The sequence below is a fragment of the Protopterus annectens genome, chromosome 10.part0 (genome assembly GCF_019279795.1).
Source record: "Protopterus annectens isolate FY-2018-M chromosome 10.part0, PAN1.0, whole genome shotgun sequence".
NCBI classification, from domain to species: Eukaryota; Metazoa; Chordata; order Ceratodontiformes; family Protopteridae; genus Protopterus; species Protopterus annectens.
In genome coordinates this window covers 316,925,373-316,951,130 of record NC_056744.1, presented here as the reverse complement: position 1 = coordinate 316,951,130, position 25,758 = coordinate 316,925,373, and the positions used below count along the sequence as shown (strand labels likewise).

At 41.5% G+C, this 25,758-nt stretch overlaps 1 protein-coding gene across 1 annotated transcript in view; it reads left to right on the top strand.

Annotated features, from left to right (window-relative positions):
• CCHR10.PART0H1orf112 (chromosome chr10.part0 C1orf112 homolog) overlaps positions 1-25,758 on the top strand; it is a 2,885,111-nt gene that overhangs the window by 2,008,472 nt on the left and 850,881 nt on the right. Inside the window, exons 21-22 of the mRNA XM_044086752.1 lie at positions 4,445-4,679; positions 18,779-18,874. Coding sequence (XP_043942687.1) covers positions 4,445-4,679; positions 18,779-18,874 — 331 coding nt within the window. The remainder of the gene's footprint in view (positions 1-4,444; positions 4,680-18,778; positions 18,875-25,758) is intronic.

Below are 25,758 nucleotides of genomic sequence, written 5' to 3'. Positions count from 1 at the left end.
CTCGTCCCCACACCCATAAACGCACATCCTCGTCCCCACACCCATAAACGCACATCCTCGTCCCCACACCCATAAACGCACATCCTCGTCCCCACACCCATAAACGCGCATCCTCGTCCCCACACCCATAAACGCACATCCACATCCATACACCCATAAATACACATCCTCATCCGCACACCTGTGAATGCACATCCTCGTCAACACAGCCATGAACACACATCCTTGTCTGCACACTCATAAACGCACATCCTCCATCCTGATCTGCACACCCATACACACCTCCTTAGTTGCACACCCATAAACGCACATGTTCGTCTGGACACCCATAGACGCACATGTTCGTCTGCACACCTATAAACGCACATGTTCGTCTGCACACCCATAAACGCACATGTTCGCCTGCACACCCATAAATGCACATGTTCGCCTACACACCCATAAACGCACATGTTCGCCTGCACACCCATAAATGCACATCCTCGTCCCCACACCCATAAATGCACATCCTCGTCCCCACACCCCTAAACGCACATCCTCGTCCCCACATCCCTAAACGCACATCCTCGTCCCCACACCCCTAAACGCACATCCTCGTCCCCACACCCCTAAACGCACATCCTCGTCCCCACACCCCTAAACGCACATCCTCGTCCCCACACCCCTAAACGCACATCCTCGTCCCCACACCCATAAACGCACATGTTCGCCTGCACACCCATAAACGCACATCCTCGTCCCCACACCCCTAAACGCACATCCTCGTCCCCACACCCCTAAACGCACATCCTCGTCCCCACACCCCTAAACGCACATCCTCGTCCCCACACCCCTAAACGCACATCCTCGTCCCCACACCTCTAAACGCACATCCTCGTCCCCACACCCCTAAACGCACATCCTCGTCCCCACACCCCTAAACGCACATCCTCGTCCCCACACCCCTAAACGCACATCCTCGTCCCCACACCCCTAAACGCACATCCTCGTCCCCACACCCCTAAACGCACATCCTCGTCCCCACACCCCTAAACGCACATCCTCGTCCCCACACCCGTAAACGCACATTCTCGTCCCCACACCCGTAAACACACATTCTCATCTGCACACCCATGAACACACATCCATAAACGTACATCCTCGTCTACACACCCATAAACACACATCCTCGTCCGCACACCCATAAAAACACATCCACATCCGTACACCCATAAATACACATCCTCATCTGCACACCTGTAAATGCACATCCTCGTCAACACAGCCGTAAACACACATCCTTGTCTGCACACTCATAAACACACATCCTCCATCCTGATCTGCACACCCATAAACGGACGTTCGTCTGCACACCCTTAGATGCACATGTTCATCTGCACACCCATAAACGCACATGTTCGCCTGCACACCCATAAACGCACATGTTCGCCTGCACACCCATAAACGCACGTCCTCGTCTGCACACCCATAAACGCACGTCCTTGTCTGCACACCCATAAACGCACGTCCTCGTCTGCACACCCATAAACGCACGTCCTCGTCTGCACACCCATAAACGCACGTCCTCGTCTGCACACCCATAAACGCACGTCCTCGTCTACACACCCATAAACGCACGTCCTTGTCTGCACACCCATATAACACACATCCAGATTTGCACATTATTTACAAGTGAATCTGGCCATTGAAGGAAGCAGCTTAGTATCTTCTATCTACAGAAGAGAGTACAGTTTCAAATTCATATTTGCATTGCAATAGCTGTCACCCTTGGTTTTGTAAGAAACATCTTGTTAAAGGACAGTTTATTAGAGCAACCAGAATGATTTCAAAAGATGGTATATATGTTTATGGAAGAACTTGATAAAATGAGGTCTGTGTTTTCAAAGAGGGGGTACCAAAAGACTTGGTTTGTAGTTTTCAAGCAGAGATAGGTAGAGAAAGGGGGGGGGGGGGAGTCAAATATATGCCCTATTAGGTAACCCTACATCACTAATGGGACAAAGTTTGCCGCATAGTAGAGCACTCATTTTTCAAAGCTCTTTATCTGTTAAATACAACAATGTTAGTCCACTTGTGAAGAACATTATTAACAAGAATTGCTCCATTTTAAAGGTTGATGAAATTTTTCAACTATTGGAGAAGGCCCTAGGGTTGCCAACTATCCTTTTTTTTTTCCGGACCATCAGGAAATTAAACCAGTTGTCCAGTAATCCAGAAAACACTGTGCAAACTCCGATATTGTGTTTCAAAAAAGAAACAGACTATCAGAGTTTGTTAAATCTGCAGATTTACAATGTTTTTTACAGAAAAGCATAGTAAATTGGCAGAATGAAAACAGTAGGAATGCAAAAAGAGGGCATTCCTACTCAGCTGATGATGGTGGTAACATCGCAAAATGGGTGGAAAGTGTGCGGGAGAGGGAAGAAATTATGTGGTTATGGGAGGTGTGAGGGGTATGTCCTTGGTCCACTTTCAGCAGCACTGAAAGGTGGCAACCCTAGAAAGGCGTACATTTTGCTTATAAGGTAGACAAAAATATAAAGACGATTTTAAGAGTGATAAGGCAGAGATATCATTAGGGACTATGTAATGTGGGAGGTGCAGTTTCTGTAATTTCATTTTTGACCAGTGATTCATTGTTTTCAACAACCACTGTTGTACCAAAGTTACTTTTGAGGAAGGAAATTGTGAAACAGAGACTAGTTTATATGGCAATTTGTAAACAGTATCAGTCCTTTTATGTGGGTAAAACTGAAAGGAAATTAACAAAGAGGATATGTGAAGCCTTGTACAATATCAAAGAGAATATTAATAATGCTTTGTACAAACACTCCCTGGTTTGTCAGTGTTTCACTAAGTTTGAGTTTGGTATTTAAATAATACACTTCAGTATTATGGGTGGGCAGCAGGAGATCAGAACTGAATATTCAATATTCAAAAGGAACCTTGACGATTGGATGGGACAAAGGAAATTCACCCCAGGGATCACGTCAGTCGCCCTGCTAGACAGGGGTCCAGGGAAGTAAATAGTGTGGGAATTGTTATGGCTAGGCTTGTATAGGCTCTAGAGCTGATGGCCTAGTACCAACCTATGAATATTGAGAATCAGTATGGCAAATTCAGCTTTGCTGCCACTATATTCCTTGGTCTGAATGAACAGATTTCTGTTCACCCGGTGTTAAAAATGAGGGCTGCGAGATTATGATATTTTGCTTATGGTCTTCAGTTTACATTTACATACACAATTTTATATACTAGATATTTATATGGTTAATATTTTTACTGTGTGATGCTCAAGCACATATTTTTTGTGAACTCAATTTTACATTTTGTCTGGGTGTTTTATACTTTGTCGTGGACATTAATTATTTTATTGGATTATTGTTTGATATTCCAGTTAAATTCTGTATTATATATATATATAGTCTTTGATCCTGTAATTGCTCTGATGAAGTTCAAAGCTGCAGGGATGAAAGTGTTTAATGAATAAACATTAGTTGAATTTTACTGTGGTTGCTGCTTGTGTTTCATTAATAAGAACTTTTTTTTACTTTATAGTGCCTGGGATAATGTGGACCTTGTTTTTGAATTTTTAAAATCTGCCAAGTCATTACACTCCCAAAACATATGTTGCCAGTTACCACTTTCTTCTCCATCACACAAAACATATGTTGCCAGTTACCACTTTCTTCTCCATCACACCTCCAAAATTTGCTGTCTGCCTGAGGTAAAATTCTTTGAAGTTTGCTTTGAGTGTAAAAATATCTGTGCAAACACTTACAAGCAAAGATCCTAAACCTTCTGAACTTGGTTGCATACTTAAGAGCCATGCATATGTCTTCCCATTGTGTCCTTGTGAATTGCTTTATCAGTTTCTCTTCTCAATCTTTTCTAACCCCCTCTGATTGGTTCTTGCAGTTATTTAAGCAATAACCAACGATATGGTATGGTATATTGAAGATTTACCCATGGTTGGTTTGGTTTAATCATGAGGGCGAAGCGTGCCCGTTTTTGAATATTAATGGCCAGTCATTGTATAATGTTAAATATTTTATATCCTACCAATTATTGCATTAACAGCTGTTTCTGTACTAGATTCCACTAAAAACTCTACCAGAGCAGATTTTTTTTTTTTTAGTTTTTTTTTTTTTTTTTTTTACTTAAAATCCCTCTATCCATTTCTCTTTGCCTGTACACTGAGATCAAGTCCTGGTAGGGAAGGCCATTTCTAGCCTGCAATCCAAATGTCTTCTTAGCCTCATCCCACTCTATTACCTTTCCTACGTGAGTTATTTACTCCCAATAACTTGGTTTCTTTGCCAGGTTTCTTCAGTAACTTCCAACCCCCTCCTGCAAAATTTTCTTTACCCTTACTTGCAGTCATCCCTATTAGCAAAATCAGCTTTTTCTATTCTCGTATTGGTCCTCCATGTCACTGTTGCAGTATTCTTTATGTAAACAATCAGCTGGCAGGGGTAGCCAAACATTCAGCCAGTATTCCAAACCCTTTGGAATTTATAGATGTTGTCACATGTACGCTCCCTGCCCAAGGTGTAGGGCATGAAGGTGGCATATGGACGTACATGCCTCAGAACTACTTTGCCATCAGTCCAGTCGCCATCATTGAATGTGGATCTGAACACTCCTTTTCCTGTGCTGGTTACCGAGCAGTGTTTCAGGTAGGTTCCCCAGTGGGGTGTCGTCTTCTTTCCTTTTATTTTTCTTTTGGTGTGTTTATATGTCATCCAGAAAGGGGAGGCAGATTCCCCATAAAGACCATCACGAGCAGCGTAGTCTCTTTTTGGGTGCTTCGACAACCAAATGCAGTATTCCATCTGCAAAGCTTTGTCCCTAAGACCCTACGCAGTTGTCTCACCTTCTTAGCAATTTACCTAGAGAGCCATCATCTAATTTGGGGCAAGGTGGTATGGTAGAGTTTTCCCATCCCAAAGGTCAGCATCCTGCCAGGAAAAAGGCCAAAAAACTTCGGTCTAATTTGGCTGCTATCCCTTTTCCACCGGACGTCTCTCAAGGCTGGTAAAAGCCCAGAGGATCGTCTAGTTATTTTGAATTTCTTCTGCTGTGACTCCATCAGAGGCCACCATGATTTTGACTACTCACATGTCCTTGGAGGCTTTACAGACATCCACTCCAGAAAGGAACCTCAGCTGATTACATCTAAGGGACTGAGGGGGATACTGTAAATTCTAGTTTGTGAGGGGATTCCTATGTTAGTCGAGTGTTGGCAAGGGTCCAACCCTCCTTAGGTGTTAAGGGTGGACATCCCTCAAAAGAAAAAACATCAAACCAAGCCTATTTCCCCTGCTGTTAAAGATCCCCAATGTGAATGACAGGAGTTTACCCAGAGGTTGCTCAATGCCTTAATGGCCTTAAAACCTTCTCAAAGTGTCTCTTTGCCCACTCCTTCTCAGTCATCTACTCCTGTTTAAAGACCCAGACAGCAGTAGTCCTCGGAAGAGGATTTGGATTCTGGGGAAGAGCCATTGGCATACTCTTCTTCGTTGGATTATAGGTCTGAGGAAGACAATTCTATATTTCCTGATTCTCTCTTGGAAGAACTCTCTTTTGGGGATACAATTTCTCTCATGGTGGAATATTTCAAATGGGACTGTTCTCGGGTTTCTGATTTTCCAAAATGATGTTATGAACACCTCCGGATGGAGTATCTGAAACCCTCAGCTGCTGTTTCAGTCTTGGCTGCCTTTTTAGATACCATTTCAGCAGCTTGTGTTAACCCAGATTCTCATTCTCCAGCCCCCAAGAAACCTAACCGATTTTACAAGGTGCATGATTGTAAGTTTTTGTACAAATGTCCTTCTGCTGATCCTTCTGTATTGTCTCTCTCTTCTGACAAACCTTCTAAACTTTTACCACCTACTAAACTACTGCTTTCATTTACAGCTGGAAGAGCCATGGAACTTCCAGGCAAAAAGGTCCATAGTGCTGCCATTCTGGCTTTTATGGCTGTTAATTATCAGATTCATATGACCAGGTAGGTTTTAGCCCTTCTTTTCTCGAGCTTCTCAGGCTTTTGCTGACCTCCCTGATTCCAAAGGGAAGGTCTCGGCCCTTTTTTTATTGGGTTCTACTTCTCAAGTGGCTCGGCACTCTATTAAATGTAGCTATGATGCGGCTGCTGCATTTTATTCTATTTTGAGATGTTATGCTTGCTTTCGTTTTCATAGTAAAGCTAAATTGTTAGATGCCGCACTTGATAATAAGAACTGGTTTGGCTCTGTTGCTGATGAGCTTTTCAAGTCCCTCCAGGACAGAGGTAAGGCCTTGCAGAAACTGAAACATATTTTTTCTCCTATACCTAAATTTCAGAGGAATTGTCCAACCAAATCTGCCTTTGTTCCCCGACAGTCTCACCCTCTACTCAAAGGTAAAAAGGGTTCCCAGTGTGTACCCCCTACTAAGTGTACTGAGACTCCTACTTCTCAGAAACCTCATTTTCAAGACAGACCAGGTTCTGATAGTTTGCTTCTTCTTTTCCTCGGCCAGATTCCTTTATCACTTCATCTTTCCTTGTCCATTCTCAGTTGGTTAAGGGTCACTCAGGACTCTTGTGTTTTGACCATCATCTGCCAAAGATATTTTATAGTGCGGAAAAATCTTGCTGCTTTTCTAGGCATGCCTCAACCTCCTCAGGAACAGCTTCCATTTTTCAGAACTGCTTCAGGCCCTTCTTGCTCAGGGCACCATTCAGGTTTTGCCTCCTGCCCAGGAAAGGACAGTTTTTTTTCCAAGATGTTCCTGCTTTCCAAGAAAGAAGGCACCTGGAGACCCATTTTGGACATCTCTCAATTCAACACCTTTCCAAAGGTCCCTTCCCTTCGATGTTATCCCCTCAAACCCTGTTACCTCTAGCCTTTAGGTTTCAAGTCAGACAATTTCTTAAAGCCGTCCTTCATATCAGGCCTCCCGGGAAACCTATTCCACCTCCCTGGGACCTTGGTTTTGTTCTTGAAAAAATTGATTGTGGCTCCTGGAGCTTCAACTTCCTTTCAACGTTGTACTTGGAAGACTGTTCTTCTTTTGGCCCTTGTTTCAGCTAAGAGAGTATCTGAACTCCAGGTTATTATGTCTGTTCCTCATTCTTAAGGCTTTCACAGGAACAGGGTGTCTCCTTATACAAATCCTTCTTTTATGCCCAAGGTGGCCAATGAGTTGTCTCTTAATCAATTTGTTAATTTATCTGTCGTTTTACCTTCTCTGCAGTCTGCTAGTGAGAAGGTTCACACCTTGGATTTGCACAGACACCTGAGATATTATTTAGATAAGACTAAGATCGTTCGCAAATCCAAGCAACTTTTTGTTTCTTTTCATCACAGGTCTTTGGGTTTTGCTGTTTCCAAACAAACTATATTCTCCTAGATCTCCAAGCCTTTTTTTTTTTTTTTTTGTTATTCCTTTCATGGTAAATGTCTTTCTGCTTCTGTAAAGGCTCATTCTATCAGAAGTATTGGATACCAATGCCATCCTTGAGGCTGCTACTTGGACTTTTGTCTGTACCTTCACTAAACTTTACAAGTTGGATGTTTCCAGAGCAAGAGCTGACTTTGCCAGAGGTATCTAGCATGGGTTTCTAGAGGTCTCTTCTGTGCTTTCCTCCTCCCAAGTTTCCTCTTGAGCTTTTGTACTCTCCCTTTGGTAAAGGAGACTGCAATAGTGATATGGAAGGACATAGTACACTTATGTAAAATCTTACCATAACAGTAGATGTCTGTCTCTTCACTGTTTCGGTATTCGCTCCCTCCCTCCTCCCTCTTCTGCTCTGCCATATTTCTTTTGTCTTTCTGGCCAGGGATTCATTTCTTTTTTCTGCTTCTGGATACATATGTTCCTCTTAGGCCCAAGGGACAATTTGTTCCTCCTGGGCCTTTTCATCTCTGAGGTATGTATGTCTGTTCGTCATCTTTATGCCCAACTCCTTGCATGAGGAGTGAATGTGTGACATATGATGTCTATAAATTCCAAAGGCTTTGGTATAATGGTGGTTGTTGGGCTACCCGTGGCAGGAGATCCCCCTTATGTAACGTATACTACAACAATGAAGAGAAGGACATTTACTGTTATGGTAAGATTTTACACCACTGTACTTTCTTAGAATATTTTCTGCCAGTTCCTAAATATAATATTCTGTATGTTTGTTATTCTCCTTAAAGATCTGCTTCCGAAATCCCACTCGCTCTCTATTTCTTGAACTTCTCCCTTGCTTCATCATCATCTTATTCCACTTTGAATTATAACCTTCTGCTTGTCTTATGTATATGAGCCTTAACCAGGTAGCTGTAAAATATCCCTTCAAATCAGTTAAACCTAAACCACATTGTTCTATTCGAAGAAGGATCAACTTATCCCACATAACTCTTACCCTCTTTCCCCTCTCAGATTAATTCCTTCAATTCTTTCTTAACTATTGTCCACCACTTTTCCTCTAGTTAATAAAAGTATGCCAGACTCGTATACAATACTGAAGGGACTAAAAACATTTTCAGTGTTATGCATATCCATAAATAAGAGTTTTCCAGTTTTTCAATTTTTGTGTTATCTTTTATTAGGTTTCTTCCCCTTATATCATTAGTTGCTGTAACACAAGCATTTTTTGCATCCATATTCCTAAATACTTCATCTTATGTCCCAATAAACATGAATATTGCTGAATCAGTTTGTGTGTGGATACATAATTTACGGATATAGCCTTTATTTTATTTTCATTAATTTTATATCCTGAAAAGACTTGAAACTGTCTCAAAATGTGAGATGTCCTTTTCTGGATTTATCAGGTACAAAGTAATATCTGCAAATAAAGCAAACTTTTCTTAGAAGTCCAATGCCCTATCCATTGCGCTTGATTAGTATACCAGTTATATCCTTTTATTTCTGGGAACATTATTTTCTTTGCCACTGGCCCTAAATCTAAGGCAGATAACAAAGGGAGTAGAGGACACACCTGCCTGGTTCCTCTGTTCAAACACAGCTTATCTGAGAGGAATCCTCCCACTTTAATTCTTGCCTGCGATCCATCCTTCTTATATCCTTCTAATTAACCTTACTGTATCAGGGAATGCAAATGCTTCCAATGCCCTGCTCATAAAATCTCAGCTTATTCTGCCAAATGCTCTCTCTGCATCAAAGCCGACTAACAACAGAGGTACTTTCTTACATTCTGCTTCCCTCTGGATCATCACTAATCTGTTAATGTGGTCAAATGTTTGCCTCCCCTACACAAAACCACACTGATCCATATTTGTCAATTTTGGCAACACCGTTGCCATTCTTTTAGCTAGTATAGATTTACACAATTTATAATCATGGTTTAAAATTGAAATGGGTCTACATGAAGGGTCTTTGCCATCTTTAGGTGACACAGTCACCAATTTTCTTCTAAGATGTTGATGCTTCCCCTCTTTTTAAAATGCTGTTAAAATCTTCCAGATCTTTACACTTTAATCCCTGCTAATTTCCAAACTTCCACAGGAATACCATGTGTTCTTGGAGACTTTCCAGATTGATTATAACATCACTGTTTTTATCTCATCACCTCCTATCTTAGATGTTAGTTGGCGTAATTGTCTTCCAAAAATATTTTCATTTCTACTCTTTCTTGATTTCCTCATTTCTCTGCTTTATACGAATTTTCATAAGATTTCCAGAATATCTCTAAAACCTCTGCAGGATCTCTGGTTATTTTTCCTGTTATAGGTTTCCTAAGTTTGGCGACAACCCTTTTCATTGTTATGCTAAAAGTTTTTGTGCTCTGGGGTTATCAAAAAATAGTTGCTTATAATATATTATAATGTTAATAAATGGAATAATTTCTGTTTTTCTATGGAGGAAAGATCAATTTTAATTAAAATTATAATCTTACCACAAATACTGTGTTGTTCAAAACTTATAAATCAGCCTTCCAAAAATATGTTAACAGAATTAATAGCATTCTTAGAAATTTCTTTTGGTACCCTATCAAATCTAGGATGTCTTTTGAACATCATATAAGAATTGGGAAGATGGAGAGATTAGTTTTCCAGATCTAGAATTATATATATTGTAACAGTCCCTACTCCTGGCCAGTAATCAAGGAGTCTGAATCCTCACCACTGACACTGGTGAAAGGCGGCCCACTAAGATCAAAATTGGATACACACAGTATTATCAGATGCAGCTCTCTGCACCCAGCACAGTTTCCCTTAAGAGCACTCAGGGAGCACACCCCAGATCTGGGGCTGGATTGGCTCTCTCCAGGTCCCAAACAAGACTCAACACTGACCACTTTGGAGCTCTGTGTCCCTGTTCCATGCAGCTGACACACACACACACACACACACACACACACACACACACACACACACACACACACACACACACACACACAACACACACGCACACAGAGCTGTGTCCCCTCTGCCCAGGCTGTAAAGTAATTAATTTGCCACCAGTCAGCTACTCTAAGGCTCTTACAAGGGAACCAAGTTATAGTGAGTAAAATTAATACTAATACAAATTATAGAGTTTGACTAATGCAGCAAGGCTTTTAGGAGCAGCCACAGCATCACTAAAATAAGCATAAGTACTCTTAAGATGTTAAAAGTATTCTCTAAAAGGTCAGCCACAATGAAAGGTGTAGAAATATTTAATAATAAATAATAAAATAGAAAACATGAGAACACTGAATATCTAGTTACAATATACACCAGAATTTCAGACACAGGAAATATAAAAAATAACAGTTGGAAAGATGCACACAGATGCAGAAAAACAATACTTAACTAATCTCACTATATCTTCCTGACTGACTAAAGAACTACTGTTCCCTAGTTAAGTTACTTACTACAGCAAGGCAAGATTAAGTGTGTGGTTGTATGAGATATCTGTGAGAGATCTTTCCTTTCAGGTTCTGGAAGACAAAGTGTTGCTGCGAGAGTTCTGTCATATCTCTCTCTGTAATATCTAAAGAATCATTTCAGTACTGGTTATGGAATGACATCAAATCTGGTCCACCTGACTTTGATACAGTACACCCCAGAGCTTTGCTAAGATCTATTGCAGCATCTGAAAACTATAAAACGATTTCCAAAACGTCCACCCCTCCAGGGTAGCAATTAGTTCACCCCTAAGAACAAATAATATCGGTCTACTACTGTTATATAAATGCTTCCATTTTAAAATGTGTCTTCAAATTTTGTCAAATATTTTCTTAGATTTGTAATTGCTGTTTGTTTATTTGTTTTCTTCAGTAAATTGTTGTAGTCTTTTATTATAAATATGTTAGTTTGTTTTATTTATTTTTTTTATTTGGACCTTGCTTACTAACTTGACAAAATGTAGAGATTTTCACACATTACAGTCCTGTGGTTTACAAACTTTATACTTTGGGTAAAATAAAGATTGGCTGTTTGTCTGTCACATCTGTGATGCCTGTTTACTGGCCCAGTAATCAATGAACCCTAATCCTCACCACTAGCACCAGTGAGTGGTGTCCACTTTGGGAGGATAACAAGTACACACACACACAGTAAACTACAATTTCTCTTAAGAGCACACAGAGATCACAGTCAGCTGGTTTCTCCCCAATAATACTTCCCACTGGCATCAGCTCTCAGCCGAGTAGTCAAGCCAAACCCTCCAGTACCCTCTCTGTCTAACTAGTGCTTCATGTCCTGCTCAAGTAGCTGACACACACACACTTTGAGATTTGATTTATATACAAACACACAGACACTTCTGGGGAAGGCTGGCACAGGTTCACTAGCTATGCCCCCTTCTGCCCCGGCTATAAGGTAGGTTTAAAAATATTTAATAATAAAAAAACACAAGACAATACTTATTAACTCAACACAGTGATATTAGAGAGTTCAGAAATCACAGGAAGTACTTTAAAACAACACTGTAGGATAGTCTCACATAAATATCGAAAACAGCTAGACTAATCTTAATATTTCTATCTATCTCGAAGAGAAATCACTGTTCTAAATATCTTACTTGCAGAGCAGAGCGAATGCTGGTGAACTGATGTGTTCCGGTTCAGACACAAATACAGAATGCCAAATCTTTCTCTCTGAGAAAGTCTTAAATTGATAATACACATTACTGCTGCGTTATTTCAGATTACATCATTCTTGACACTTCTGCTTAAATTTCCCAGGCTCACAGAACTTAAAATTTAATATTTCTTTGTAATCTGCACATGCCAGGATGCCACAGCAATAAAAGATACTTTACTTGTGAAACCTATTAATTATCTCTGCCTTAGGGCAATAGAAAGAATTACCTGGTCCAGACATCCTGTCACCGAGGTTGAGATCTCACACAGTTGTAAAATTTTTTACTTATCAGCTTTCATCCAGCAGGATGCACCGTGGTTACATTTTTGAAGCTTAGCAGATACAGTTTACTTACATTTGTGAAACCAGCCTGTGGATTATATTAATGTTTACTATGACATAGAATTATTTACAAAATTCTATCTGGCTGGGCTGGCAGCCCCTCAATTTTTCACATCCCCCCCCACCCCAGAACTCAAGCTAGTTTTTCAAGTGTCCCTTGAGAAACATTACTTGATTGGGTTGCGTCTATCTGGGTATACCTTACCCCATTCCCTGCCTTGAGAGCCCATCTGCATTGGCATTGTTAATCCCACTGTTGTGCTGCACTGACATATCTCATATGCGTGCAACCCTAAGCTCCATCTTAGCAACTTGGCATTTTGCTGGCTGGATCGATGTAACCATGTTAGGGGATTGTGATCTGTAACTACACTGAATTTCCTTCCATACAGATAAGGCTGACGTTTCTGCAGTGCCCACACTATGACTAGAAATTCCTTTTCTACAGCTGCATATAGCATTCCTCCCTGGGTTGGAGCCCATGACTGAGATGAACTACTGGGTGCTCTTCTCCCTCTGAAGAAACACCCCACCCCATGGGTCGAAGCATCCACCTGTACAACAAATTCTTTACTGTAATCTGGACTGGCTAACACAAGGGGTCCTCCCAAAGCTGCTTTAAGCTTCTGGAATGCCTGCTTTCATGCTGTGGTCCACACTACCTTATCTGGCCTGTTTTTCCTTGTCATGTCTGTGAGGGGAACAGCTCTGGTACTATAACTGGGGGTGAACTTCCTGTAGTACTCTGCTGTCCCTAAAAATGCCCTCACTTGCTTTTTGGTAACAGGTGCAGGCCATGTCTGAATGGCTTCCACTTCGGCAGGTTCTGGCCTGATCTTACCACTCCCCACTCTATGTCCCAGGTAGGAGACCTCTGCCATACCCACCTGAAATGACATTTGCTGGGCTTAGTGGTCAACCTTGCCCAGCACATCCCTGACATGCTGAAGGTGCTGTTGCCAGGAATGGCTCTAGATAGCAATATCATCTAGGTAAGCAAGGGCAAAATCTCCTACTCCTGCTAGAATTTATTTGATTCGCCAGCCTCTGGAAAGTTGCTGGGACATTTTTCATCCCAAAGGGCATATTTGTGAACTCATACAAGCCAAAAGCAGTCACAAAGGCTGACCTCTCTCTAGCACTGTGAGTCAAGGGCATCTACCAGTAACCCTTGGTAAGATCAGTGGTGGTAAGATACTTAGCCCAACCCAGCTGCTCTATGGCTTCATCTGTCCTAGACCTGGGGTAAGCATCTGAATGTGTATGACTATTTAATTTGCTGTAGTCCACACAGAACCTGGTGCTGCCATCCTCTTTGGCACCAACAACACTGGGCTGGGGAGGCCCAGGGACTGTTGGACTCTTGAATTACCCCTAATTTCAACACTTCCTGTATCTTCTCCCTCAGAGTCTGCTTGACTCTCTCGGGCACCCTATAAGGGGTCTGCCTAATGGGCCTTTAGGGTCCTGTATCCATCTGGTGCTGCACCAGTTGGGTGCACCCTGGTTTCCCAGTGAACATTTCCCCAAACTCCTGTAACACTGCTCTGATTTATCGAACCTGGGTAGGAGACAGCTGCTGGGACATTGCTACCCCTTCCACTGAGGTGTCTGTCTGAGCCTCACCGAGGAGATCAGTCACCAGATCTCCCTCAGACTCTTCCTGCAATCCACTGCAAATGCTCAGCACAAGGGCCTCCCTATCATGGTAAGGTTTCATCATGTTAACATGGTACAATTTGTGCCCCTGCCTAGCAGTTCTACCATGTAGTTAACATCACTGACCTTCCTTACCACCTTGTAGGGTCCATCCCAGGCTGCTTGCAGCTTGTTGTGTCTGATAGGAATAAGAACCATAACTTGCTGCCCCACAGCATATTCTCTAGCTCGAGCATTCCTGTCATACCAGACGTTTTTTGCTGTTGGGCTTCTGCCAGGTTCTCCTGGGCCAATCCCATGAGTTCCCTGAGCCTTGTCCTGAGGTTTAGGACATATGCCACAACAGACTGCTTGTGAGATTCGTACTCACCTTCCCACTCATCTGTAATTAAATCTAGAGGTCCTCTCACCCTATGCCTATACAGCAACTCAAAGGGTGAAAAACCCATGGATTCCTGGAGAACCTCTCTGTAAGCAAACAACAGACGTGGCAAATATTTGTCCCACTCCCTCTTAAACTGGTCTGCAAATGCCTGTAGCATGGACTTCAGTGTAGAGTTTAACCTCTCAACAAGACCATTAGTCTGGGGATGGTAGGGGGTGGTCTTTAAGTGCTTCACCCCACAGTACTTCCACAGACAAGCCAGCAGGTCTGACATGAAATTGGCACCTCTGTCAGTCAGTATTTCTTTTGGGAACCTACCCTGCTGAAAATCTCTAACAAAGCATTTGCCACCTTTTCTGCCTCAGTGGACGACAAAACCAGTGCATCAGGGTAACTTGTAGCATAGTCTACTACCACTAGTATGTACTTTTTCCCTGTGGAACTTGGGGTACTCAAAGGACCCACAATATCCATAGCTACCCTCTGAAATGGGTCCTCAGTCATGGGCAAAGGCATCAGAGGAGCTTTCACCTTGTCTCCTGCCTTGCCTACGTTTTGGCACTGCTTAGAGGTCCTGCAGTACCCTGTTACATCTCTGGAAATTCCAGACCAATAGAAGTTCTGCATAATGCGACTCTTTGTACGTTTTATGCCCATGTGACCTGCAAAGTAAATATCATGGGCTATGGCTAGAAGTGCCAGATGGCAGGCTCTAGGCACTACCAATTGCTGTATTATCGCACCCTCTAGCCCTCCCTCATGGGTCCAGTCTCTATACAGTAACCTTTTGTCCCAGTATACAGATTCCCCCTTCCCTTGAGAATGAAGTGCCTCACTAGCTACCTGCCTCAGACCTTGTAATGTAGGGTCTGAGAGCTGAGCCTGTCTCAACTCTCTCTTTATAATCCTTCCCAGCTCCCCTTCCACAGGAAGTCTGACATCTGCTGACAGCAGTGATTCACTGTCAGTCTGGGTACCACTTCTTACCTCTACCCTTGCAGTTGGTCTGCCCAAGGGAACATCATTACCAACAAGCAGCTGTGGCTCACCTTCAGTCTGACTGCTACAGAGTAGCTCCCTCTCTGAAGTAACCACCTCGCCAGTCCTGGCTGCAAGTTCTCCCCCAGGCTACCACACCCACATGCTTGTCTCCAAGTCTGACTGCATGTGACTGCATTATCAAACTCATTCCTTGTCAGGACAGCTGCAGGATGGTAGTTTGGTACCCCTGTTGCCTCAAGATAACCTACTATTGGCATTTTGTCTTTCCCATTTACTGGCTGCCTTACCTTTTGCTCCCCACCTTGCCTTCATGGACATCTATATGCCACATGGCCCCATTGGTTGCATTAAAAACATTTAACCCTAGGTCCAGGATGTGTACCTGAGCTAGTGGCTTCCCCCTGTTACTGGCAGATTCTGTTGGGGCAGTCAGGGCTGCCCAACATGGGTTCCCTTAGACCCATGAGCAGCACTGTGTGTCCCTTTCCTGTGCAGAAATGCCATGCTTGCTAAGTATAGGTCTCCCTTCTTCTCCAACTCATCTGAAGTAGTACATTGTCTATCAGCTAACCAGATCCTCATGTCCTCAGGCAAAGTGCTAAGGGCTTGTTCCCTCACCAAAAGGTCCGTCTGCCAGCCCTTCAAACGTGGTGATCTGACATCCACTCACCCAACTATGAAAATAAGTGCTCATTTCAGCAATATATTCACACACACTTTCATCTGCCTTGCGTCTATGCTCACAAAACTGTTTCCTATAAGTTTCAGGTGTTAGCTTAAAAAATTCTAGCAAACAATTCTTTACAATATTATAGTTTAAAAAATCATTGTCAGGCAGTTTGGACAAAATAGTTACAGCTTTACCATGGAGTAAGGGGGTCAGGAGCCGTATCCAGAGCCTTTGGTCAACATCATACTGTTTACATACCCTCTCAGATATATGAATGAAACTATCAAAATTATCCCCCTCAGTAAACTGTGGAAGAAATTTACTGACATTTTGTGCTTCTGGGGTCCAGTTACTCCCTTCACCATTACCTCCATGAAGAGTCAGCATCTCCGTTTCATGTTGCCTCTGGCTCTCCTTCTCTTTAGCTTCCAGGCATAGCAGTTTCTCATTTTCCTCAGTCTCTACATGCCTCAGTCTCTGCTGCTTCTATTTCCAAGTGCTTGGCCTCCAACCCAAGTCTGTTTAGCTCCACACTGATTTTTAAGTCCTCTGTAGAAAGGTTGAGCTGTCCATTCTCTGAGTGTTGTACATCTCCCCAGCCAGTCTGATCATCTTCCTGGTTGCTATTCTCTGGTGCAGCTCTGACCAAAGCTGCAATCATGTCTGCCTTAGTCACGTTTCCATGCACCAGTTCTTTAGCCTGGCACATCTCAGCTAACTGGTTCCTTGTCAGCTTGCCATACTCCTGTGCCGACATGCTTGCCTGCTCTCCCTGACTAACTAAGCTAACAACAGAAATAAAAACAATTATGATCTAAACTCTGAATGTTCACTGCATGGCTGATTTTAGAGTACAAAAACACCTTCATTGATCACTGTACACAAGCTACAGGAATTCACTATCCAAACCACTACAAGCCAGTTAATATGCGATGTGGCTAACTCACCAGTATCAACCAATTAATATTTGAAGTGGATATCCCACCACTGCCAAACAATTAATGTGTGACGCCCATGCACTGGCCCAGTAATCAAGGAGCCTCAATCCTCACCACTAGCACCAGTGAGGGGTGTCCACATTGGGAGGATAACAAGTACACACACAGTAAAGTACAATTTCCCTTAACAGCATACAGAGATCACAGTCAGTCTGGGGCTGGTTTCTCCCTTTCTCTCCAGATCCCCAATAAGACTCCCCACTGACACAGCTATAGGGTTCAGATCTCAGCCGAGTAGTCAAGCCAAAACCTCCAGTACCCTCTTTGTCCAACCAGTGCTTCGTGTCCCTGCCCAAGTAGCTGACACACACACACTTTGAGATTTGATTTATATACAAACACACAGACACTTCTGGGGAAGGCTGGCACAAGTTCTCTAGCTATGCCCCCTTCTGTCCAAGCTATAAAGTAGTAATCACTGCCACCAACTACTCTTATCAGCTACTATAAAGGCCTTTATAAAAAGCTGTCCAATTATACTGTGCAATGTTATTATCCAATTGGTAATTGTGATTGAGACTTGAAGGCTATTTAGGAGTGGCTTGTACAGTATCACCAAATACATACAAGTACTCCCAACAGCTTAAATTATCTCTACACAAAACAGCCACAGTTGAAAGGTTTAAAAATATTTAATAATAATAAATAAAACACAAGACAATACTTAACTTAACACAGTGACATTAGAGAATTCAGTAATCACAGGAAATACTTTAGAAGAACATTGTAGGATAGTGTCACATAAATATAGAAAACTGCTAGACTAATCTTACTGTTTCTATCTATCTCTAAGAAAATTCACTGTTCTAAATATCTTACTTACAGAGCAAAGGAAGTGCTGGTGAGCTGATGTGTTCAGGTTCAGACACAAATACAAAATGCCAAATCTTTCTCTGTAAGAAAGTCTTAAATTGATAATGCACATTACTGCTGAGTCATTTCAGATTACATCATTCTTGATACTTCTGCTTAAGTTTCCCAGGCTCACAGAACTTAAAATTTAACATTTCTTTGTAATCTGCACCTGCCAGAAAACCACAGCAATAAAAGAGACTTTACACGTGAAACCTAGTAATTATCTCTGTCTTAGAACAATAGAAGGAATTTCCTTTGCCAGACATCCTGACTCTGAGCTTGAGACCACACACAGTTGTAAAATTCTTTACTTATCAGCTTTCTTCCAGCAGGGTGCACTGTGGTTACTTTTTTGAAGCTTAGCACATAACACAGTTTTCTTACATTTGTGAAACCAGCCTGTGGATCATATTAATATTTACAATGACATAAAATTATTTGCAAAATTCTATCTGGATGGGATGGCAGCCCCTCAGTTTTTCATGTCTATCCTGCCCTGTTAGGAAATCATGGCTTAAAGAACTGATGGGAGAGTGCATCAGTACTGCATTTAAGAAGAATCCACTCTCCTACGTCTGCCACTTCATGCCACCACATGTCTGCACTAGTCTAGTCAAGGAAGGTAAGGCGCAGTTACTTAAAAAGTTTCAGGCCAGCAGGAGAATCAAGGTATGTTCAGATAAGCCACATTTTTACAATTTGGTGTTAGTATTTGTATCTCAACTGTCTACTACTTTGGTAAGCATATTTACCCACAACTGTACCTTTTTGGCATATTAATTGTCTTTTTTCTATACAGGTTTTGAATCAACCCACTATTCAAAAAACACTGCGACTACTACTTCACCTCACAGCCAACTTTATAAAGACAACACTGGCTCATTTAGTACCACAGGTATTGTAAGAGACAGTTTCTTGGTTATTATCCATTCATTCATTCATTCCATATATATTGTAATATATGTGTGTGTGTGTGTGTGTGTGTGTGTGTGTGTGTGTGTGTGTGTGTGTGTGTATATATATATATATATATATATATATATATATATATATATATATATATATATATATATATATATTTATTTATTTATTTATTTATTTATTTTTTTTTTGCATATTCTGTAGTAGTTCCAAGGCAGTTTGGATGGAATGTCAGTCTCATCATGCAGGTTCCTTCTTTTCTTTTTCTATCACATTACAAAGGAGAGGTCCACCAACTAACTTTAACAGTTTTTTTTGTGCGCAGACCTCTTGACACTTTGCTGCAGGTATCAGTGGATGACCATTGTACAGGAGGCCTAGGCCATTATTTCCTCATGATTTTACCACCATCTGTTTTGGAACAATAGGCTTTGATTTTTTTTTCCATTTTCCTCATACAGCTGCTTTTCACATCCCACTCAAGAAAATACACAAACTGGACAGGCACGTTGTGCCTGTATTGCCTGGGGCATACCACCACTGGAAGTACTGACATTCCAAGTTTTTAATGAAATTGTGTTGACTTAAAGAAGAAAGTCCTTAAGTTATCTTTTAGTAGAGAAGAAATAAAAGTGTCAGGCAAAGTTAAATATGAGCTGTTCCCATTATGAAGACTATGGCAGCAGCATAAGTGTGTCTCCAGAGTATCTTCTTTTCCTTTCGGCTTTTCCCATTAAGGGTCTCCACAGCAGAACAACGGTCCACAGTACGATTAGCAGTGGAGTTTTACAGTATCAAGTTTTGCCAGCCTGGTGCGCAACCTTCCACAGACGGCATGCATGCGCGCGCACACCTAGGGCCACTTTAGTGTCCAATCCACGTTCATCATGTCTTTGGGATGTGGGAAGAAACCGGAGCACCCAGAGGAAACCCATGTGACCACAGGGAGGACATGCACTAATTCTTTGATTATCAACAAAACTTGAGTATTTTTCATATAGTACAGTCCTCTGGTTTACAGAATGTATGCTTTGATTAAAATAAAGATTTGCTGCTTGTGTATCACATCTATCCTGCCCTGTTAGTAAATCATGGCTTAAAGAACTGATGGGAGAGTTTATCAGCTCTGCATATAAGAAGAATCCACTGTCCTATGTCTGTCACTTCATACCACCACAAGTCTGCACCAAAAGCTGATAGTTTGTGGTATAAGCATTGAAGGTCTTTTGGATTAAGTAGAAAAAAATGGATACCTTACCAGTAGTCAGTTCACATTTGGTCAATTTTTATGCAACCTGGTGCTAGCATATATAAGTTAGGAGAGATTGAAGGTCAAACTCCTGACACTGGAAGATTCCACCCCCCCCCAAACCCATTTTAAAACTGATGCTCTTTTGTATATTAATCATTGGCCAAGTGAGGTTCAACTTTTTATTTTCTTTGTTTATTTATTTTGAGTTCAATTTCATTTGTGAAGCTGTAAAAAATTATAGAAGTACCAATCATTTTCTTTATTAAATTACTCTTTGCAATGTCCCGCTCTAAGGGATAAATCCCTGACAGTAACCCCGCTGACCCAACTTCAGCTACTGTCTTGGTACTGGAAGATCCACATAAGAAGATGGGTGTGCTGGCTTGCCATTCCTGGGTGACGGAAGTTCTAACACCTTTATTAAATCATCACATTTTAATCTGTAACATGGGTGAATATGTACATTAACAGACAAAGCATACCATAATAACAGTTTCCATTGTAATTCTCATGTAGTATATTATGCTTTCTTTTTAATAATTTTTAATAAATTTCATTCTCTCCGACATTACACTAAGTTACTGTTTCTTGCCTTTTCTCAAACTTTAGTTTTCCTCCTGAACATTATTCTGCCTGTACTGTCCCTACATATTCAATTTATTTCTATAGTATTTGCTCCTTCTCTTTTCTAAAGACTCCAACGCAAGTTATTTTATCTCTGTTATATTATATAGAACTTCTTTTACATTAAAAATAGATTTTATTTCCATTTTCTACTAATTGCTTCTTTGCAAAGCAGTAACATTAAACTTGGCATATAATTCAGATCCTCTAGCCCAACTAAAAAAAAATCCTTGCTGACAGCCATTTGTTCTCCAAACATTTCTTTGAAAGTACTCAGTAGGGAATTTCTGAAATCTGGCAATTTTATTACATTCCTAAAAAAACATGGTCCCAATTGCTTTTCTCTTCCCCATGACACCTTCAGTATTTGCTGTCTACTCAAGGAAAAATTCTCTGAAACCTACTATGGATGTACAAATACCTATGCAAACATTTACTTACAAAACTCCTAAACCTTATGGACTTTATTAGATACTTGCAGCCTTGCTGGGGTTTTTTTTCTTATGATCATTTGTTATTTACTTTTCCATTCTGTTTTTTTCCAGTCTTTGCTAACGCTCTCTGATTGCATAGCAAATAAAATATTGCATGATAACTATTAAGAATAAAAGTATAATTTTTTAACAGCAGTTGCTCGTCTAGATTTGACTGCAAACTCTACCAGAACAGAGCTTCTACTTAGCATTACCCTATCTTTCTTGCTTCTAGTAGTTTATAAATCCCTGATTGGAAAGGCAGTCTCTAACCTGCACTCCAGACTTCTGCTTAGCCTCGTATCTCTCTGTTGTCCTTTCCTTCTGGAGTTCTTTCTTCCCAAACCCTTGGCTGCTTTGCTAATTTCTTGTAATAAATTGCAGCCCCTTCTTGCCTATTTTTCATAGCTGTACTTGCAGGCATCCCTGTTGGTGAAATCTCCTTTCTTCATTTCCTCACTGAATTAGTTCAATGAATATTTTCTGCTACTTTAAGAATGTAATACTCTGTATGGTTGTTTCTCTTCTCCTTAAGGACTTTTTTCTAGCTTCTCATTCTCTCCCAAACTGCCCCCTTATCATTATCATCCTTTTCCACTTTTATCTGAGTTATGTGTACAAGCCTTAATTATACAGCACTGAAGTACCCCTTTAAATCATGTAACCGTAAACCACCTTATCCTGTGGTGACAATCCTGTTATGCAGCTTAACTCTTGTCCTCTTTCCTCCCTATATAGATTGATCTGATGCTATCCATGTCATTATTGATCACGGATGGGTGTAGGATCTGACATTGGATCCAAGCCAGCAACTAGGAAGACCGCGCCTTAGCTCAAACTCCTCCCCTTCCCAAGATCCCTTGCTACCCAGAACCCTTTTATCTTGTTTGCCGTGATTTGATCAAGACATGCTTCGTGCAGCTCAAGTTTCACTCTTTAATGGATAAGTAGTTTTTCCTTTTTTGGAGTTCTCTTTTTCTTCTATTTGTTAACTTCTTCCTTCTAACTCTTTTGGCTAATTTCCTCCACCCTCATTCCCAAAGTCGTACACAAAGCTCATTGCCTGAAGACTCCTCTCATCCTCATTGCCCCCTTCTGGCCTTGTCAGGCATGGTTTTCCCTCCTTTGGTCTCATCTGAAATATCGGTCTTGGATATTGGATCCCATTCTGAATCTCATTTCCTATCCTTGGGGGCTTCCTCTTCCCAACCTTCTGTCCCTTCATCTGACTGCTTGGTGCCTCCAATTCCAATGATTCTTTCCCAATTCAGGCTCTCTTCCCCAGTTAAGACAAGTATTTTCGCTTCTCAAACGTCATCTACCAAGAAGGTGTATTCCAGCAAATGGAGGAGATTTTCTGTTTGTGCAAAACAACGCAATCTAGATCCCTTTTAAGCTTCATTTCCTGACATCTTGTTGTTCCTGACCTCTCTTTTTCATCAGGGGGCTAGTTTCTCTACAATCAAACTCCAACTGACTGCTATCTCCAATTTCCACTTGGGCAAAAGTTTCACCTTTTCTTCTAGGCTTTGTAAGGCCTTCCTTAAAAGGATCTTTCTTCTCAGACCTCCTGTTAAGGATCACTCCCATCCTTGGGATCTCACTCTGGTGCTGCAGAAACCTTTTGAGCCTGTGGCTACCTGAGACCTTAAATTCCTGTCCTGGAGATGGCCCTTTTGGTGGCAGTTACTTCAGCCAGGAGGGTCTCCGAATTGCAGGCTGTGTGCATAAAACATCCATTCATGATATTCCGTAAGAATAGGGTGTCTCTCAGGACCAGTCCTTCCTTTGTCCCTAAGGTAGCTTTAGAGGTGAATCTTAATCAGTCGATTTAACTTCCTGTGTTCTTTCCTAATTTTTCCAATAAAGAAGAATATCAGGTGCATTGTTTGGACATTTGTAAGCAGTTAGATTTGTATCTCAAGTGGACTGAAAATTTTCGAAAATCTGATCAGCTCTCTGCCACTTTTTCTCAGGCTAGGAGAGGTCAAGCAATTTCCAGGGTGTCTATTTCTCATTGGATTGCCAACTATTTCTTTATATTTATGGAAGCAGACACCTAGAGCTCACTGGTCTAGTCAAAGCTCACTCTACTAGGTCGGTAGCCACACCTTCTGTCTTCTTGGCTAAACTTTCTTTAGACGAAATTTGTGCTGCCACTACTTGGTCTAATCCCCATACCTTTGTTGCTTATTACGAGTTAGACTTGGTTCATAGTTCATATGTAGGTACTAGGCTATCGGCCCAAGGACCTAGGTAAGCCTAGCCAACAAGGTTCCCTGGCTTACGCCACCCAAGAAAATTAATTTCCTGTGCCCCTGTCGAGCAGAGCCACAGAAGTGATCCCCGGGGTGTATTTCCTATTTCCCATCCACTCATCAAGATTTTTCTTGAGTGCTAATGAGGACCTTTGCTTGACATAGATGGGTAGCTTGTTCCAGAGTATGATGTCCAGGAACAGGGCTTCCATTGGTTCTTCAGTGCTCTGGCATATCCTTTCCATGAGGCCTTCAAGGATTGTTAGTAGCTGGGGACTCTGACCTATCCGTGATCAATAATGACACGGATAGCATCAGATAGAGAGTTCTGTACTTAGCATAACTTAGAATCTTTGCTATCCACTGTCATTATTCATCACATTCCCACCCTTCTTCCCCCTCCTTCTGGTGACTGGGGAGTTAGAGAGGGATGTATCCCTTAGTGTCCTTTTCTCTTTTTAGGCAGTATTTACTGCCACCTTTTACTATGCAACAAACTCTGTCTGAGGATTGTGGGTAGCAAGGGATCTTGGGAAGGGGAGGAGCTTGAGCTCAGGAGCTGTCTTCCTATTTGCTGGCTCGGATCTGATGTCGGATCCTACACCCATTCCAAGTTATGGGAAGTACAGAACTCTTTTTCCAACTTTTATTAATTATCATCCAGAACCTCTCTAATTTGCAGAAAATATGCCTGGGCTGTGTATTTCATTAAAGGAAGTAAAAATATTTTCCCTGCTTCTATCTTACTACCTGTATCTGTAATAGAGAGCTCCCAGTTTCTCAGTTTTGGTATTTTTAGTTTCTTCCCACATTTTCATAGCTGACATAACAGAATCATTTTTTAATCCATACACCTATCACAAAAATGATGTGAAACTGTCTGAAAATATTCCAGAACACTGAAATGTCTCTTTCTGGAGCTATCAAGTACAGAATAATATCGTCTGCAAATTAAAGCTACTTTTCTTGAGAACTATATTAGTTAAATACCTGAATTTGTGAATCCTTCATTTTCTTTCCAGTGGCTCTAAATACAAAGCAGATAACTGAGAGAGAGAGAGAGCATCCTTGTCTGGTTCCTGTGCTCAAACATAGTTTGTGAAAGAGGTAACCTTCCACCCTTCATATGTCCTCAATAATAATAATAATAATAATAATAATAACAACAGTGATCTGTCAGGGAATGTAAATGCTTCCTTTGCTGTTCTCATAAAGTCCCAGCTGACTCTGTGGATTGGTTTCTGTGCATCAAGACCCACCAGCAGTAGCAATGTTTTCTTATACTTCACTTCCTTTTGGATCATTATTCTGTTAATGCTGTGAGACATCTGTGTTCCCTCTGCAAAACAACATATCCATATCTGTCAACTTTGGTAACATCAATGGAACCATAAATATTTAGATTTAGATGAGAACTTTGGTAACATCTTTGCTATTCTGTTAGCTCATTTAGACATAAATACTTTATAATTATGGTTTGAAGTTGAATTGGGTCTATATGAAGCTTGGACCTGAACCACCTTTCCCCTGTTTGGTGATACAAACTCTATAGCTTCCTTCCAAGATGCTGATACTTCCCTCTCCTTAAAATAATGTTAAACAAAACCTTTGAGGTGTTTATTACTTTCTTCCTAACTTCCTAGAAACACCCTTGAAATGATCATAACAGCCCCTGACCTTCCTACATTCAATAATGCAGAGATCTTAGCTGCCAAAATTAAAATCAACAACAGGAAGCATATCAATATTGTCTATAGATACATTCTCCCAGATGTCCTTCAAGGATGCATCTGCAGTCATAACAAATGGGTTGTCCTGTCGTCAGGCAGCCCTTCGGTCGGCCGGATTCCAAAGTCTGGGTTCGGCTTCGGCTGATGTCGCACTTCACCCGACGTCATCTCTGCTGGTCTTCGGGTATAAAGGCATCAGCCGACGCCATTTTCCTCAGTCTTTCTTGCCGCGTGGCGCCCGAAGCAGAAGCTGTTCGCAAGTGCCGGTCGGTCAGATCCAGAGATTACTACTACCGAATACTACTTCGAAGACTTCTAAAAGCTAAGTACCTCGTTGGGGACTCTTTCTTGCCTCAGCCGATGTCAGAAAAAGTCAATAACTGTTTAACTTGTGGGAAACAAATACCTCATAAAGATTTCCACTCTTACTGCCTGCCTTGCTTAGGCCCAGACCACGACGTAGCAGCCTGTTCAGCCTGTGCTTCCTTCAACCGACGAACGCTTAGGCGCCGGTCGGAGTT